This window comes from Trachemys scripta, chromosome 5 (assembly GCF_013100865.1).
Source record: "Trachemys scripta elegans isolate TJP31775 chromosome 5, CAS_Tse_1.0, whole genome shotgun sequence".
NCBI lineage: Eukaryota > Metazoa > Chordata > Testudines > Emydidae > Trachemys > Trachemys scripta.
This window is the reverse complement of record NC_048302.1, coordinates 11617644-11636995: the sequence shown is the minus strand read 5'-3', so window position 1 is coordinate 11636995 and position 19352 is coordinate 11617644. Positions and strand designations below refer to the sequence as shown.

The 19352-nt window shown below is 42.3% G+C and overlaps 1 protein-coding gene across 2 annotated transcripts in view; it reads left to right on the top strand.

The window, feature by feature from the left end:
• NPFFR2 (neuropeptide FF receptor 2) overlaps positions 1-16808 on the top strand; it is a 44025-nt gene extending 27217 nt beyond the window's left edge. For both annotated transcript variants that reach the window (XM_034772023.1, XM_034772024.1), the window contains 5 exons: positions 3914-3973; positions 5870-5989; positions 6653-6992; positions 12887-12986; positions 14814-16808. In XM_034772023.1, the coding sequence (XP_034627914.1) occupies positions 6665-6992; positions 12887-12986; positions 14814-15657 (1272 nt within the window). In that variant the 5' untranslated portion in view covers positions 3914-3973; positions 5870-5989; positions 6653-6664 and the 3' untranslated portion in view covers positions 15658-16808. The remainder of the gene's footprint in view (positions 1-3913; positions 3974-5869; positions 5990-6652; positions 6993-12886; positions 12987-14813) is intronic.
• Positions 16809-19352: the final 2544 nt, after the last annotated feature.

The following is a 19352-nucleotide window of genomic DNA, read 5'->3' as shown; positions in this document are numbered from 1 at the left end:
TGGAACAATGCTGAGGATTTAGCTCTCATCTTTCACAGATTTTCATTTTGCATATTAAAAAAAAAATCTCTCTGCCAATTCTTCCTCCCTTCTCTGTCTCGTGACATTTAAAGGCAGGTAATTATGCAGCCATCTGTGCCCTTGTCAAGTGTTTTTTTTTTTAAGTTTGCAGTGTTGTTGTAGCTATGTTGGTCTCAGATATTAACGAGATAAGACGGGTGAGGTAAAATCTTTTATTGGACCGACTTCTGTTGGTAAAAGAGATGAGCTTTCTAGCTACACGGAGCTCCTCTGCAGGTCTTCTTCAGCTCTGTGTAAGCTTGAAAGCTCGTCTCTCTCACCAACAGAAGTTGGTCCAACACAAGATATTACCTCGCTCCCCTTGTCTTCCGTTTTTAAAATAGATCATTTTTATTTATTACCTCATAGAATTTATGCATCACATTATGATATTTTCCTGTTCCTCAAATGACTTATGTCCTCTCAGCCTCTGCAGGTTACTTATCCTTGTCTATTTTAACCAGCAAGGCCCGTGTCGATGCATAAAAGATTCCTTCTTGTTTTCCTCCTTCATGCCAATGCTCTCCTCCATCACTTTCAACCCAACACACAGTAGTCTCCAAGCAGTGGAATTCATATTCCTGATTCATATTCATTCCTGGCAACCTTAAGAATAACAACACTATTCACGGTGCCATATTCATCTCAGACCAGCTATAGCATATGCAAGAATGCCATCATCTTCAAATGTACTTTGACTTCATGAAGTTTCTCTTATTATTGTAATTCATCTTTATAGGACACGAAAGATATATATGTGGTGCTCTACAGGCAAGTACAATGTCAAAGGGCCCTGTCCTTGGATCCAGTCAAGCAAAGCCGAGCTCAGTCCAGGAGCTGAGGGACAAATGTGCTGTATGCCCCTGATCACTGTGGTTGAACTGGTCTCAAGAGCTGGTCTTCACGGAAAACTTTTATTGGCTTAGTTACATCGTTCAGGGGTGCAGACCATACTAGGTCAATGGAAGAATTCTACCGTTAACCTAGCTCCGGCTGATCAGGGAGGTGGATTAACTACAGTGATGGAAGAACCTCTCCCATTACTGCATTGAGTGTCTATACCAGGGGTAGGCAACCTATGGCACGCGTGCCGAAGGTGGCACGCGAGCTGATTTTCAGTGGCACTCACACTGCCCGGGTCCTGGCCACCGGTCCGGGGGGACTCCGCATTTTAATTTAATTTTAAATGAAGCTTCTTAAATATTTTAAAAACCTTATTTACTTTACATGCAACAAGAGTTTAGTTATATATTATTGACTTCTAGAAAGAGACCTTCTAAAAAGGTTAAAATGTATTACTGGCACGCTAAACCTTAAATTAGAGTGTCTAATTGCAGTGTAGACATACCCATGGACCCAAATTCTAAGTTGCCCCACTCCTTGTGCAGTTGTTTGTAAAAACCCTTCTAAATCAGAATAGTAGCATTTTGCACTGATATAAATGACAACATAGGGTGCAGAGCAATGGCACATCTGGTTGATGGTCTTTCCTCTTAATTCTTTCTCTGAAATGGCAGGGACTTCATCCCCTAAAATCTATAGATCTCTGGAACTATACAAACACAACTCTCTTTTCCCTGCAATGACATCTCCTCCCCTACCCCTCTGCTGCCCTTTGATGGCAAAGATTCTCTGGGAGCCATGCCAATCAGGGAATACAATATAGCATGAAATTTACGCCATTGCAAAAGAGCAGTGCAACATCTTTGCACCATTGCAGTGTTGCCAGCTTTCCTGATATTTGGTCTTCTCCTTAAAGCCCTAGTAACTGGGGTCAAGTGATTCTATAAGAATCTCAGCTTTCTTTTAAAATAAAAAGTAAATTTCTAGTCCTCATGGTTGAAAACTTGAAACAAGTGGACCTCAGAGACTCAAAACCGGAAGGCAAATAAAAAGAAGCAAAAATGTATTTTTTTTTTTAAATCTCATGGTTTTTTGGGGACTGACTTCTGCTTTTTAAGAACATGTGGAGTTGACTGTACTGCCAGTGTCCCACTTAAGCCTTCCAAATAGGCTGTGAGTTTTAACTGTTGCAGCAGTTTCTTGCTGACCCTCCGCACGGGTGTGAATTTCTTCCATTTTGATTGCACAATCCTATTAGCTTTATAAAGGTATGTTACGGTGCTTTGTTTACCCTGCAAGACAAATCGGTGATGCAGCATTGTTTACACATGCTGCTTCGTTCCTTGGTGTTTCATTTACTTTTCATTAAGTATCTCCGTGAGTCTCAGCAGCAATCTGCAATGTTGCTAGCTGGGCATCCCCACAGATTCGTCTTGCTTAGTAACAAAATGAAGCCAAATACCACTTTTAAAATAAATCAGGACTGCCCACCAATTTTTGGTGTTTCCACTGGGACAGAATGTCTCCTTATCTTAGTCAGCCCAGCAGTGGAATAAGGTCTCATCCCAAGTCACATTTGAGCTACCCAGAGCCTGGCTCTGGAGGTACGTCTGTACTGCACAGATCTTATGGTGGTAGATAGAGGACATGCACTGCATGCCCCTAGCATGAGTATAAATAGCAGTGTAGATGGTGAGGGGCTGCTTAGACGAGTAAAGACATGTCTGAACCCTGTGGGTATGTACCATACACAGCTCTCTCTCTCTCTCGCTCCATGCCCAAGCCGTGCCTGTCCTATCTACACTGCTATCTTTGGCAGTGTAGTTTCCTGCTGCCTCCCTGATGGCAGAGCCTTGCCCTTGCCGTAGATCAGAGCTAGCGTGGGAATTTACACCATTCCAGCTCTAGTATACACATCCCTTCTTCAGAACCCTGCCTCACGGCCAGCCCCGGGACGGGCATTATTATTTGCCAGTTCTATATTCACACTCTGTTGATACACTTTTAACGTTCTTGGGCCCATCACAATTCTCCATCAAAAAGAAGATCCAGCCAACATTTCCCTTCCTTCCCCATGATTAGTCTCACTCGTGGATGCTCCCAAGTTCAATTTATGATCCAGTCAAGAGAAACAAATATGGGAAGTGTCTTGAGAGCTTCCTTTCTTATTTATTATTGGTGTGTCTTTTGTCACCTATTTTAATATGAGGTTAGTTGGTCTTATTAATTAAAATCAACACTGCTCCTTTGACCTAGTTAGATATGCCTGATCAGTAAATAAATACGTAAGCCTGTTTTAATTAAATTACTTCCAAATTGTCAGTTGTATGTTGGACAGAAATCTGACCTCATTCAGTACCTAATTTAGTTGAGTTTCAAAGTCTCCATCTGGAAGATAAAACCGAGAATCGGTTTAAACCACTTGGGTGCTGAAAAGAGGTTAGGGCCTCTGGAGTCGCTGTAGATGTCACGACATCAATGTAGGTGTAATCTGGTGTCTAATATCCGTTTTACATGGGTTGTGTCACACAGGTTAAGAGTCTGATATGGGTTAAGATTATGATTAAGAATGTGCAAGATCTCACAGTTCTACTGGATCTAGAGGGCAAAAAATATAAATATATAAATGTGAAATATAAAGAAAGGATGAATCTAAAATGTCTGCACAGTATAACTCCTCGAGAGTTGGTGAAAGTGTGGTGGAAATATTTTGTCAGCTGCATTATTAATATTTGTTTTGTCTTTCAGGTTCAAGGTGAAGAACAAAAATCTTTCCTACACAAAGATTTTTGCTTTTCCCCTCCTTTTAATTTTATTTATAGTTTTGTATACTAGCATAGGGCCGGCAACAGAGCTACACCTATTTACATTAGCTGAGGATCTGGCCCATAAAGGGTTATGTACTACTGGGATATATTTTAGGCAGTGATCTAGAACATTACTCTCTATACAAGACATATAATGCGAAAGGGTTTCATAACAAAATTTTCCTCTTTTTCTCCATTGGAAGGCTTTTCTGAACAAGGTTGATTTGTTGTGGGACTTGAAGCCTGCTTTTCAGAGGTGGTAGGTAAGTACCCACAGTGCCCACTGCCCACCATTTTGGTTGGTTTGATGTCCACTCATTTTTTGAGATGTATGGACATGCAAACCCGGGGAACATCTGGGTGACATATTGTAACTGCACTCACCAGGCAATCCTCTTGTTCTGTAGCAATTCTTGTCCTCACATTGGTCGATACTAGCTCCCACACAGCACCTGCTGGGGACAGGACTTGCAGAGCCCTCATTTTTGATTAAATGATCCCCTTTTCCTCTGAAGTTAATGACCCCTTTCTCTCTGAGATCAATGACCGGGTTCCCGGACTTACGAACATCTGACAAAAGCATAGCCCTAAGTGTGCAGTCTCTGCCACCAATTACACACATGCAAAGTGAAACAAAGTTTGAAAAGAGAGAGACAAAAATCTCTAAATAAAAATTAAAACACAGTAAAAGCAGAGCTGGGCTAGCACAGAGAACTGTGAGCAAGCGAGGCTCAGCTCTTGGTTACAAAGGAGTAGTTAAGCAACGGAAAAGCGAACACTTTTATAATTTCCTTGTCTCTCTTTTCAGCTGCACAACTCCTGTGAGCGGCATCCCATTTTGGTGTGCCATGGGTACAGCATGGGAGGGTTCTACCTCTTCGTTTTTTCTATTCTGACTAAATCAGTCTAAACACTCAGGGCCAGCTTGTGAACCCCTTCCACACAAAGCAGTTCCACTGATGACAACGTCACTCATGTGAGGAATGGCTTTACAATCTGTCCCTAAACCCCTACATTCTATGCCCCGATATGTAGGTGGGAGCGGAAAAAAAGCACTTCAAACATTGCTGGTAACAAATAAGGGGAAAGACGTGTTTTAAATTCCATGCGCTTTCTTCTCGTTTGTTTGCAAAATGTTATGGTTCATGAAGCAACCTTGTCATAGTAAAACTGAAAAATATGTTAGACCAAGTCTTTGCAGTGTGAAATTCTGCAAGATGTTCTGAAGTTCCAAGGCAGGTGAATGGTTCAGGGGGAAATGTTAACCAGCTGCATTCAAACATGCTCCGCCATGCCTGTCTATTGAGCTACCATCAATACAGTATTATTACTGGGATTCAATGGCTGTGCTTGCCTATGATCCCTGACTCCTTGGCACAGCTGAGGGAGCTGTGTCACAGTCTGGCTTACAGTGTTATTTTCAATAGGGTACTGTGTGTAGTTTGACGAGTGGGTTCTTTGGGGTGGGGTGTGGAAGAGAAAACTGCACCGATCACATTGCCTCTAAGGGTCACTCTAGAAGAGTCAACAACACTGTTGAAATATCTGTGGGCAATGACTGATACAAGTTTGACGCTGTCAGACTCAGATGCCCATGTCATCAAAACACTCCCACCTCATCTCTAATACTAACAAACATTGGCACCCTATGATTCTTGGTTAGTCAAAGCTACTGCATTCCAGGATGATGCAGAACTTGGTTAAGTTTTCTAATATACCCAAGGAAGGCACAAAGATGGGAAACATTTTACAAGCAAGCAAATTAAATAAAGCTCCAAGAAACATAGTTCAGTATTTATTATTATTATTTATAAATCGTATTACAGTAGTACCTAGATGCCTCAACCCAGATCAGAGCGCCACGGTGCAAGGTGCTGTACAAACACAGAGTGAGAGATGATCTCTGCTTTAATGAGCTTACAATGCAAATACATGAGATGGACGAAGCGTGGGGAAAGCAGTATTATTTACTTTTTATAGATGGGGAGCTGGGGCAGAGAGAGCTTAAATATGACTTACCCATAGTCACATTGGAAGTCAGCGGCAGAGCCAGAAATGAATCCAGATATCTTGAGTTCCAGGCCAGCACCTTAACTGCTAGATGATCCTAAGCACAAAATATGCATTTCCTGGTTTAAATGTCTTATTTCTTGTTAAAGGAAAGAAGAAACAACAAATATAAAGTCTCCGTGTGCGAAAGAGAACAGTGATTCACTAATACTCTGCACCTGAAGTGAAATACAAACGATCAACGGTCTCACAGCTGCCATTGCAAGCAGGTAGCAACTTTTCTTCATTGGAAGGTGCAGCTCACAGAAAACAGAATGACCACATCCCCTTTTAGATACATAGCTATATGCACCACAGTAGAAATATCCTGATGTTAAAGTCTCATGGTATCTTATGATCTACAGTTGCTAGAAACAAAAGCCTCATCCCATTGGAAAGGGAGGATTCCTAGATTTCTAATGACTGAAATCTCCTTATTCTAGCTCCGAGGGGTGTGAATTACCAGATGGAAAGGCCCACATTTTTTAAAGTGGCCATTCATTTTGGGTGCCCAATTTTAAACACAGCCCGTTGAGCGCCTGCAGAAGCCATGTCTGAACAGGAGGCCCAAGCCTCCTCAAATTGGACACCCAGAAACCACAGCACCCAAATTAGTGAAGGAAAGAAGGAATAACTTCTATGGTACATTGTATATTTTGAAAGAAAAAGCAGCAGCTGTTTGTGGCTGCTCGGACGATGGGCTGCTATAATCAGTCCTGGCAAATATGAGTGGGCAGATGGCAGGTGCCAGATGTGGTATATATAATTGTTTGTACAGGTATTACAAGATTATAATACAGCAGCAGTGCCTGTTTTAATGGGAAATGGGCACACGGATCCCTTTAGGCAGCTTTCAGGCATATTATAATGTGCTCTTTTTTTAATCTTACAAGGTACAATTCAATATGAATGAGAGAGTGGATTTCAATTCTTCACTCAGTTGGCCTCACATGCAGAGTTTCAATGGCACATACAAGTATCCATACCCAGACCACAACATTTCCTATGTGGACTTCTACCTTCATCAGCCACTAGTGGCAGCCATCTTCATCGTCTCCTACCTCCTCATCTTCCTCCTGTGTATGCTTGGCAATGGAGTGGTTTGCTTCATTGTTCTGAGGAGCAAGCACATGCGCACAGTCACAAACCTCTTCATCTTGAATCTGGCTGTCAGTGACTTACTGGTGGGGATATTCTGCATGCCCACCACTCTCCTGGATAACATCATAGCAGGTGAGTAGAACCTGATGATATAAATGTTGGCGCGATCATGGAAATCTCCTACAGCGTTTGGTCCTCACTCGGGATGTGAAAGTGCTTCAGACAAAATAAGAACCAACAAAAATCTTTGCCTAAGCCTGCCCTGGACTAGAGCCCTAAATATATATCAAATTCAAGAACAAGCAGAGCCAGATCTTTGGCCCCTGCTTTGGCTTCTGGGCATCATGAGAGTGGTTCAAAGGGCCAGGAAGCTGCAATCACAGCATAGGTGGTCTCACTGCCCTTAGCAAGGGTGAACTCATGCTAAGTTACCATGCCCTGAGGCTACTCAGATGTACAAAAGGGAGCCAGTCCAGTCCCTGGCTGCCAATCAAAAGCTATTTTTGAATAATCTTTAATGAATTATACATCAGAGCACATTAAAATGTACCACATTTTCCTGAGTCAGCGGGAGGTTTTCTTTAACCCTATGACTTTTTATGGAATTATACATAGTAGCATATTAAAATGCTAATTAAAACTTAAATACCAAAATCAGAAGAAGCACACATCTAGATTTATCAAACTTTAAAAAAAAACCTGTACACCATCTACTAGTTAGGCATATATGTTTTTTTAATTTTCAACCAGGAATAAAGTTTCCTCTTTCTAATAAATCCCTCGAACAGCTGTCTTTAAAATCTGGTAGCAGCTGTCTTTCAAAACTGGTAGAGAACCCCTAGAGGTATCACAGGTTTAATCTCTATTCATATTCCATTTGCTCAAAGTAATACCTTTCTTATCTTTTTACATTTATTAGAAATTAGTACCTATTGGCTTAAACTGCATAAGAGGCCTTTTAATTTTAGTACATTTTTACCTAATTAATTGCATAGGATATAAAATACCCTATAGAAGCAGTTTATAAGTATGTATTTGTCACCTGTCATGGAAATTTATCATTTCTGAATTACAAAGAATGTATTAGTTTCAAGGACGCAGCATAAAGAACCCTTGACCAGAGTTGTATTAGACTAAAACAAGCATACAAACAAAAAACCCCAATATTTTTGACCAGTAGCTATTGACAAAAGAGCCTGTCTAGCACTTGTGTACCTATCAGAGAAATATTCATCTAGATGTATGTATCAAATTTTAAAAATCTATTTAATTTCAAATTATTTTAACACATATAATGGTATGCATAATACGTGAGCAGTGCAACATAATGGCACTCAAACCACATGGGATATAGAGACACAGTTTTGAATTTGTCTGGTTAAGACCATAGCCCATTGTATGGGTTGTATTACTTCTAAGACATTGAATAATAGGTGTTTTGTTTTTTAAAGATAAGACAAGACTTCGTGTTCCAACTATCCTTTATTTTATGTTTTATCTAAGCTCCCACACGCATTCTGGATCTCAGAGCCTGCCGTCAATATTTGAAGAACGACTTCATAGACTTTGGTTTTATTGCTACTGATTTTCGTTTTCTGAACATATAAAATAAAAGGCATCTTTATTTTGTTTTTTTGCCTAATCTTAGCCCATACACTAGTGTACAATGTTAAAATAGTAGAGGAATTTTTACCCTGATTACTGAGCTAACACCAACTTTGCTGCTATTGTTAAATGGAGATTTAAACTATAGTACCCACCAAAAGGAGCACACATCTACAGTTATCTAACATATCTAAATAAATTTTTCCACACATTCCCTCTTACATGTTTATTTAAAACTAATAAAGAGTTCCTAATAATATTACAAGCCCTGAGCCCCCCGCCCCCAAATATTCCTATATTTCTTCCACCGACTCATAAATGTTATGTATTTCTTCCCGTAATTTTGAATGATTGGAAATTAGCCCCTTTGGCTCAAACTATGCAAGAAGTCTGTTAATTTTGGTAGTTTTGCCTAATGGAAAACATAACATTCAAAAAACAAGAGAAAACAAACAAACAAACAAAACCTCTAGCAGACAGTTTACACTGCTGTATTTCTTTCTTATATTGGATGTAAGTTAAGCAAGTTTAATTTCCAGGAGAATACAAACCCCTCATTCACAGAGGTGTATGATAGTAAAAAAGAGCCAGGAAAAAAAAGCAGAAATCCATAATTTTGTAATGGTTTTCAGCACAGAGATAAAAATGTTATTTGTTGTTCATTAGGTCTCTGATGAAACATCAAAATATTTATCAGAAGGAAATGGAGAGGCTGGTACACAATGAACATCTCTTTTACCACCCTATTACCATCAGATATCAGGAAAAGAATGGTAGGGAAGTGTGGATGGGAGTTTGTGTGGATGTCAGCTGTTGCAATTTTTATCTCTATACTTCAAACAGATAGAAAAGTATAGACTGTGAAAAAAATTTCATGCTCTTTATTTACTATAATATATCTGGCTTTTTTTGCTGCCCCGAGCAAAAAAAATAAAAAAAATCGGGGCGGCCAGAATGGCAAAACAAAACAAAACAAAAAAATCTGTGGCGCAGATGGAGCAGCAAAGCAGGAAAACAAAACCAAAAACTTGCGGGGCGGCCAGAGCCAGGGTGCAAGGGGACTCCCTGCACTGCAGATGTGCCCCAGCTGGAGGGGGAGGGAGCGGTGGGAGAGAGAGAAGGGGGGTGGCCAGGGCTTCAGCGGGGCGCTCGCCACGCAGCCCTGACCGCTGCGCCGCCTGCCGGGAGGGCTCCGCAGCTCTCCGGTCGGCGGGGAGGGAAGGACGTGGGCTGCCCTGCCGGGCTTGCTACAGACCTGGCACTGGCTGGGACAGACGGAGCGCGCAGCCCGCTCTCAGCAGGGCGCTCCCCTCCTCCGTGCCGCCGCCCCCTACAGGGCAGCCGGATCGGCGGGAAAAAAAAAGCGGCCGTGTCGCCCTAGGATTGGGCAGAATGCTGCCACGTAGAATCTGCCGCTCCAAGCACAAGCTTGCTCAGCTGGTGCCTGGAGCCAGCCCTGTCAAAGCAGGACCAATTCCCAACTAAATCATCCCAGCCAGGACTTTGTCAAGCCTGACCTTAAAAACCTCTAAGGAAGGAGATTCTACCACCACCCTAGATAACCCATTGTAGTGCTTCACCACCCTCCTAGTGAAAAAGTTTTTCCTAATATCCAACCTAAACCTCCCCCACTGCAACTTGAGACCATTACTCCTTGTTCTGTCATCTGCTACCACTGAGAACAGTCTAGATCAGTGGTTCCCAAACAAGAGGTTCTCGGGAAAAAATTCCCTAATGGCGGACAGAGCTGTCCCTACGGATCCTGGGCAGCACGGGGCCAGCAGACCGGAGCCCCTGGACTTCCAAGAGCTAAGCAGATCAAAGCAAGCATATCTATCACACTAAGGAGATTTAAACTTCAAGACTCCTTATAAGAAATGGAAAGGGAGTGGATATTTATTGCTGTTTTTAAAATTAAATAGGCAGCTAGTATTGTTTTTAAAATTATTATGAAGAACAAGTTTAAGCTTTGTTGAAATGTGCGTTGTTTGCCTGGACTGCTCAGGACCTGAATGCTTGTGTAGGAGGAACTCTTTGAGTTGGCTTCTTAAATACCTTTATGCTGTTTCACATCTGATACTCCTTGATGAAACATAGGAGCCTTGTCTTATAACAGTCTTATTCAAAGTGATACAAGCTATGAAAGTGAGATCTTGGAAGAGTTTTCATAATATAATAAAAATACTGTAATGATAAATAATAATAATAAATAGTGTGTAATAAGCATGTCATAAAAACAAATTTTATATTTCCAAGCTCACTGCTTTTTATCATTTATACTCCGGTAAAGGAGAAACGCCCCTGGAAATAGTCATTTTTAGGAGGGGGTTCGTGAGACTTGACATTTTAGTGAAAGGGGTTTGTGGGTTGTTAAAGTTTGGGAACCACTGGTCTAGATCCATCCTCTTTGGAATCCACCTTCAGGTAGCTGAAAGCAGCTATCAAATCCCCCCTCATTCTTCTCTTCTGCAGACTAAACAATCCCAGTTCCATCAGCCTCTCCTCATAAGTCTCGTACTCCAGCCCCCTAATCATTTTTGTTGCCCTCCGCTGGACTCTTTCCAATTTTTCCACATCCTTCTTGTAGTGTGGGGCCCAAAACTGGACACAGTACTCCAGATGAGGCCTCACCAATGCCTAATAGAGGGGAATGATCACATCCCTCGATCTGCTGGCAATGCCCCTACTTATACAGCCCAAAATGCCGTTAGCCTTCTTGGCAACAAGGGCAAACTGTTGACTCATATCCAGCTTCTCGTCCACAGTAACCGGTAAGTCCTTTTCTGCAGAACTGCTGCCTAGCCATTCGGTCCCTAGTCTGTAGCAGTGCATGGGATTCTTCCATCCTAAGTGCAGGACTCTGCACTTGTCCTTCTTGAACCTCATCAGATTTCTTTTGAAATGAGGGGGTTGTATGCTGAATCCTGGAAATAAAACTTCCTTCTCAATTCACAAATGATGAATGTTTAATCCAGGTGTGACAGTCATGGAACTGCTATATATTAAGCTATGAATCATATTTAATAATGATATGAATATTGTAAGTGACCTAGTCAGTGAGGTAAACTTGCTGTATAATTACGAAAATTTGGAAAATCCATGCAATATATCTCATCACTTCCCCTTTTATTCTTCTGACCATTTGCATTTATTTATTTAGATTTGAGCTAATTGCATAAAAGCATATATATATATGCTAATATATATTATTTATTTAAAGATTCACATAAGGATACNATATATATATATATATATATATATATATATATATATATATATATATATATATGCTAATATATATTATTTATTTAAAGATTCACATAAGGATACATTCAATAGAATATAAAAACTTCTTGTTTTCCAAAATGGTTGAATGGCAGTGAAAATGCACACAGGTCCAGAAATGATACCGAGGCATTCTGGAAATTTAGGAAAGGGCTGGCAGGACCTTCAGAGCCATGCAGCCAGCTCATTGGATAAAAAGAGGGTGGAAAATGGGAGGGACATGCTGTCTAAAATGAGCTTTTGATTGGTGCATTATTGCAGTGTGGGACATGGACACCTGCCAACCAATACATTGTGATGAAAGGTATAGAGTTATTACTATGACTCTTTGCAATCAGTGCTGGGAATTAAACATGTTCAGAGGTGGTGAAGGAGGCAGTCTATGTTAGATGTACAGTCACACGCCATTAGCCCTACTCAGACTCAGACATTTGTAAGGGGACTTGAAGTAGTCTTTGCTGGTAGAATTTACATGCTGAGAAACCAGAAAGTGTAATTTAAAATAAGACATGGTCGTCTTCAACACACATCTTCCTATATTTTGTTCTTATTGCTTTTCTTGCTACATTTCTCCTTTCTACCCTTCGGTACGTGCGTTTCCCAAGATTAGATGCCATTACTCTGTTAGATTCAGTAGACTCTGTTGGTCAAATTCAGAGATGATGTGTAAAGGATAGTGTGTAAGTTGTTGGTAACCAGGGATGAGTTTAAGTGATTAACCAATTCTAATGAGCCTAAGTTGATACATACTGGGGGGGCTAGGACAAGGTAAAAGTTATACCACTGTAAGGTAAGGTCCCTGTTTTATATGGAAGCATGTGAGACCTCTGCAGCTATAGTGTCTATCTTCCTTTCCTCTCACATGATGCTGCTCTAACCGGTGCTCAAGCTAATGCTTCAGATGCATGTGTGCTGCTATCAGGGTCAGCAAAAGAACATCTCTGCCCCCTTTTATTACCTTGTGGTGGGGTCACTGTGCACCATCATTCACCTGCACTTGGACAGCATTATGCCTGGGGGGAGCACTTCAGCTCTGGGAGTGTTCTGGGAAGGATGCTCCTTCGCCTAGCCTTCAGCGTTGTAGTGAAATGGAGGCAATTTACCTTTCTAGGGTTATTTCAATTTGTACCTTCCAGGATGGCCCTTTGGGAGCATGGTCTGCAAAATGAGTGGGATGGTCCAGGGAATCTCCGTCTCAGCCTCTGTTTTCACTTTGGTTGCAATTGCAGTTGACAGGTAAGACGATGTAAAGCTCTGAAACCAATATTCATTAAAAAAACAAAAATATATTGCTCATCATCCCGGGATCGCCAGCATTTTTATAATTACCAATTCATCCTCATTACCCCCTGATGAGATGGGGTGTATTGTGCCCATTTTCTGGATGGGCAGAATGAGGCACAGCTAGGTTAAAGTGTGGCCATCATCATTTTCCCCCCACTTAATTTCCATGAAGATGGTAGAGGAGCAGGCACTGCAGGGGAACCCCCTTACTGGGCTTCAGCTATCCCGCCTGCTGCTTGCAGAGCTGAGAACAACGGGTCTAAAATTCTGATCCTAGGGCCCTCTGATCTGCTGCTGAGAGAAGAGAAGCCCGTGAGTTCCCATCCCCCAGCAGAGCAAGGAATTCACCCATCCCAGTCTGGGTATAGTGCCCCGGAGGAGACTGGCAGATCCTGTGTCTGCTACTCTCCCTTCAGGTGGAAGATCAAAGAACTGCTGGGACCAGAAGGGCCCCTCCCAGTCTGTAGTAGCAGCAGCAGGAGGGGTGGCAATTCCATGCTCAGGGTCTCAGGACTTAGCCCACTGGACTACTCTAAAGAGCTCCTCCTCCCTCCCAGCCGGTTCATCTTTTATGAAGGATGTGTGTCTTCTCCCAGCCCCCAGCCAGGCTGCTCTGGGTCCCTCCCGGGGGTAGGGGAGGATGTTACAAATGCTCTATCCCAGCCTCTACTTCTGCCTCTTCAATGCTGTGGGGAGGGTGTTTCTCCCTTGTTCCCCCCCACAGAATACCACTGGGGGCAGGGGGATAGCCAGTTGCTCCGCCTCAGTCCCCTGCTGCCTCTCTCATCTCATTTTGGGAGCAGGGGTATGTCTCTCCCTTCCTGCCGCAGATTCCTAGCCACTGCCTTCTCCCTTCGACTCCACCCTTGCCCTTCTTTGAAGCAGCTGCAGGCTCTTCAGGCAGCTTCCGCTGGCCCCACCCCTGTGGCGATGTAGAAGTCTGCCGAAGCACGAGTTTGGATTCAGTCGAGGGATGTTCAAAATTAGCATAAAATACATGTTTTTTCAACGAAAGATTGGCCATTTGCTGAGTCTGACCCTTTTTTAACGGCAAGTGAGGTCAGTGTGTAGGACCACATTTGATGTGACTGTCCCGTGTCGTACAACAGAGACGAGGCAGAGCTGTGTATACAGCGCTGCATCTGGGGGCCTGGCCCAATGCTCTGTCCAATAGACCAAACCCCCCAGGCTGTGCAGCATGGTAGAAAACTCCTTGTTCCGCGAGTACGGTAGGCCCAGCGAGAGAGGGTGTTTTGCAGTGGAAGTAAATGTTTATGAATCAGCCATTCCAAAACTGTGGTCCATGTGCTACCCATGCATACTTCGCTGGTGGCCGGCAGAACTGATTGGTCACATGGTGCTGGCTCCTCCTCCTTATGTCCAGCTGCTAAGTGACATTGAGACACCTAAAACTACATGAAATACTTTCCTAATGCCACCTTTCCACGTCAGCAGCTATTGCCATTGCCACAGGGATGGTATTCAATTGTCTTTGGGCAGGGAGGTGGCCCAGCCAATCGTGAATGGGAAAGGAACAGTCTATAAGGCAATTTCTGACCACATTGTCAAGTTTGAGGACCCCTGTTACAAATCATGAGCCAGATCTTCAGCTGGTGTAAAATGCAAAACTCCACTGACGTCAGTACATTGATTTACACCGGCTGAGGCCCTCACTGCACATACGTATTTCTTAGGTTTAAAATAAATGATTGAACTGGGTTTTATTGACATTGATTATGTGGCTTTTAGATTTATTCTCTGGCATTCTGTTCACTACAGGTTCCGATGCATTGTTTACCCATTTAAGCAGAAGCTCACCATATCAACTGCGGTTGTCATTCTAGCAGTCATCTGGGTTCTGGCGATCGCCATCATGTGTCCGTCTGCAGTCATGTTGCAGGTACAAGAGGAAAAGTATTTCAGGGTGATCCTTGGCTATAGCAATCAAACCAGCCCTATATACTGGTGCCGGGAGGACTGGCCCAATCAGGAAATGAGAAAGATCTATACAACGGTGCTGTTTACCAACATCTACCTGGCCCCCCTTTCACTCATCGTCATTATGTATGCTAGGATAGGGATCGCGCTCTTCAACAAAGCAGCACCTGTAGGGGGAAAACAGAGCCAGGAGCAGCGCCACTCCGTGTCCAAGAAGAAGCAGAAGGTGATCAAAATGCTCATCATTGTGGCTTCACTTTTCATCCTGTCCTGGCTCCCCTTGTGGACTTTGATGATGCTCTCAGACTATGCCAATCTGACGGAGGTCCAGCTGCAGATCATCAACATTTACATCTACCCCTTCGCTCACTGGCTGGCCTTTTTCAACAGCAGCATCAACCCGATCATCTATGGCTTCTTCAACGAGAACTTTCGCCGAGGCTTCCAGGCAGCCTTTAAGCTTCAGCTCTGCTCCGGGGAAATGATGCGCAGGGAGTTCTACTCCCAGAGGGGCCAAAGCAATGCCATATTACCGGCAACCACCCACCAGCTGCTGGAGGACCAACCTTCTCAAAATGCCAAGGATGAGGAGAAACCAATTCAGAGAGGGAACTGGATGAACAACCAGCAGGACTTGATGATGGAAGACCTAGAAAAGGCAACCAACAACAATGGAGTAAAATGAAATTTGCTATGAACTGGTTTATTCCTTGGCAGAGTCAGATGTGGTGTGAGGTTCACACGATTTAAGCCCTGGCTGGCAAAAACAAAACAAAACACATCTTAAGATGTTACTATTGTAAAGTATGTATAACTTGTAGAATAGCTGGTTGCTTGGACTAGATATGAGGCCTAATTCTGCCCCCCTTTATACCAGTGTAAATCAGGAACAACTCCATTGAAGTCAGTGGCATTACACAGACATAAACATGGTATAAGTGAGAGCAGAATGAAGACCACTGATTTAAATGGAGATGCTCCTGATTTACATTTGGTGTACTGGGGAGCAGAATCAGGCCTGTATTGGTTTAGTTTTACACTATTCTCAGAATAGGTGAAACAGGGTTGTATAAAGTTTTGTTAGAGAAATGTTACAGCATGTAATGCTATTGCTATTAATCCATACAACAGTTTTGTCAGAGTAGAATCTGAAGAGGTTATTGATTTATTTAATATCCACTTAGATGTTGGGGTTTGGACTGGGTGCGAATCATGGAATGATTCTGCTGGAACATTTTCATTATTTTTTCATTAGCCAATTTTGGACACAATCAAAATTTTATTTTGCAGATTAGGATGGTGGTTTATGAGACTAATGAAAAATCCTCCACTTTTAATTGAACAGTGTCCATTTTACAAAGTCAGGATAATCCAACAAACCCTCATTTTTACAAGTTAGCTGTTAAATTCACTTCATTTATTAATAGCCCCTCCCAGTATCACTGTTTTATATTTATTGCTCAAGCATAATAGTGGGTTCCTGAAATCATTCATTCTGCTATGTTACCATTATCATTAACTCAAATGTTAGAGATTTGCTTAATAGACCAGCATTAATGTTTTAATACCTCTGAATATAGAATATTGTGCCACCCAGCTTCCAGGCAAATGTATAATTTGTATTCACAGTGCTTCTGGCCTGGAGATATTGTATGCTGACTGTTTTTTTTAATATATCTGGCTGTTTGAACTGGTGTGAGGTGTGCAGCTTCTATGGCTTCTTATTCGTTCCCCTTTCTTGCTGATTCTTTAGTTAATTTTGTGATTGAACTGTCATTCAGTTTATCTGTCTCTCAGTTTGAGAAATAAAAAGGATTAAGGATGTGAGAAATAAAAGAAAAGCTGCTTTTATGCTGCAGTTTTGGTGGGTTCTCAGAATCTTGTTCTTATATTTTTTCAAATCTTTGATAAAGAAATATCTTGCCAAAATATCGTGTCCAGCGTCTAAGTTGCACATTTTGATGGTAGCTATTCTAGATACCAGGACATCATTGCTCTACCAAGAGACAGTAACAGGAGTATTTTAAGGTTCTGATCCTCCAGTCAGATCTGCAGGGGCAGAGACTTGCACCCCCCCCACACAGAGCTTCACTGAAATCAAAGCACACACGCTTCTAAAGTCACTGGGGTTCCACATGGACGCAAGGCTCCATCCACACAGAGCTGGGGCTTCACAAGGCGGACATGATGAAGGCCTATGGAATAATATAGAATATCCACTTGTCAATGCAGAATTGTTCCCAACTGTTAGTCCAGGCTGGAATATTCATCACAATACAGTTATTTTTGGATGAAACTTCACTGTTTTTAGTTCATGAAACCTCCACACAGCTCACAGGAATCAAAACATTTCAACTAAATTTCACATGAAACATTTTTCCACAATGTTTTTTGGTTAAAATGAAACAGCAGTTGGGGATTTTGAAGAAAAAGCAACAACAGCTCTAATTTTGCAGGTAAGATTTCATGAGGCATTATTACTAAGGCTAGGAATTTCAAAGGAGCCAATAGGATTTGGATGCCAGACACCTTTAGTCTCCTTTGAAAACCACAGCATAAAGGCCCAGATCCTCACATTTACTTAGCTATTTATTGATTTCAGTGGAACGTAGGCGCATAAATACCTTTGAGGATCTGGTCTTATGAGCCTACTGCATTCCTTCGGCCCACTACTCTTTCCTTCACTCACTGCACTTTTAAAAAATGGGCTTAGGGTTGCCTGGCATGGTTTGTTCTTCACGGATTCCTGAGGCTTATTCCTTTATACTCTACAGGCCAAATTATGGCTGGCTTGGTGTGAGCTGTTTATTGCTTGTGGACTGGTTCACATTCTCCGAGTTGCCGGGGAACAAAGGTGTGACGTGTGTTAGGAATACAGCTATTTCAGGTGAGAAATACCCTGAGCTTCATCAGTTTCTCACCTTGTTTTGTATTTATTATACCTGAGAATGTCCAAATAATTCAATGCATGTCCAAAAAGAAAGAGAGCGCGCTTGTTGTACAGCAGCATTATTATTTACTGGCAGTGAGGCCGAGAGGCAGATGACATTACCAAAGGGAGATACAACCTCTGTGCTCTTCAAAAGTATGTTCAAATTAATGTGCCTAGTTTAATGGTATAAACCTTTCAGGCCTACATGAGTTAATCCTGCTACATTTTGATACAAGAGTGGCATTCAATAAACTAATAGTTGAGATGTTGCAGTGGCTTTTTTCTGCCTAAGATGTTTTTGCCACAAAGTGCTCCTTCTTGAGTAAGGTGGTGATTCAGCAAAGCATTTAAGTACATGGTGAATTTTAAGTATGTCCTTAAGTCCATCCCAGTTTTCAGCAAAGCACTTAAGTGTGTGTTTAACTGAAGTCTAATTGAAGTCAATGGGACGTGCTTTACTGAAACAGGGCCTAGAAAACAGATGCTGACTGCTGCTATTGGTTCAGAAGCTTTACCCTTCATTAAAGGACATGGTTCACAAAGTACATAGTGTCTACTGCTTTGACTTAACTAAAAAGTAGAGCTCTACAGAGAAAGGAAGTTCTGTTTTGTGAGGGATTTTTATATTTCAAAATCTGGCTTAGTTTTGAATTGGAACAAATCCTGATAATGTAGAAATTCTGCACAAAGGAATACTTTCCCCCCAAATGTGGGATGGGGTGTCCACCCTACACAGGGGCTGAACAGGCAAAATAGTCCAATTAACCCCGCGACAGGCTGTACCTGGAGGGAAGCCAAGGACTGACAAGGCCTAATGTTTGATGAAGCCCAGCCATGGGAGGAGCTGGGATAGGCCTATAAAGAGAGGAAGAGTTATGCTCTCATATCCTACAGACTCACTTGTCTACAGAGCCAGGACCAGATCCGGCTCCAGATGAAGTAAGAGGGCACAGTTCAAATGGTCTCTTCCAACCCTAATATTCTAGGATTCTGTGAGGAGAATAAGCCCTGGGATCCTGCCTTGGACTATAGACTCTGGCAAGCATCTGAACAGGGGTGAAGTATCCACATGGAGCAAAGGAAGCGCCAATAGTAACCCATGATAGAGCCAGAAGATAGGGAAGAAAGGTAGAAACGAGTGCAGGGAACCAGTAGCAAGGCCAGAGACTGAGCAGACTGTGGCTACTGGGTATAGGGTCTCTGGGCTGGAATCTGGAGTAGTGGGTAGGCCAGGGTTCCCCTCATGGCCACAAGGAAAGTGGCACAGACTGGGCAGTCTATCAGAAGCCTGCCTGAGACAGTTTGTCCAGTGTGCCTTTGTTACCCCACAAGAAGAGGACAATAGTGACCAGGTCGGTGGACTGAGTTATGAAGAGAGAGCAACTGACTCCAGAAAGAGACACACACACACATATATATATATATATATATATATATATATATATATA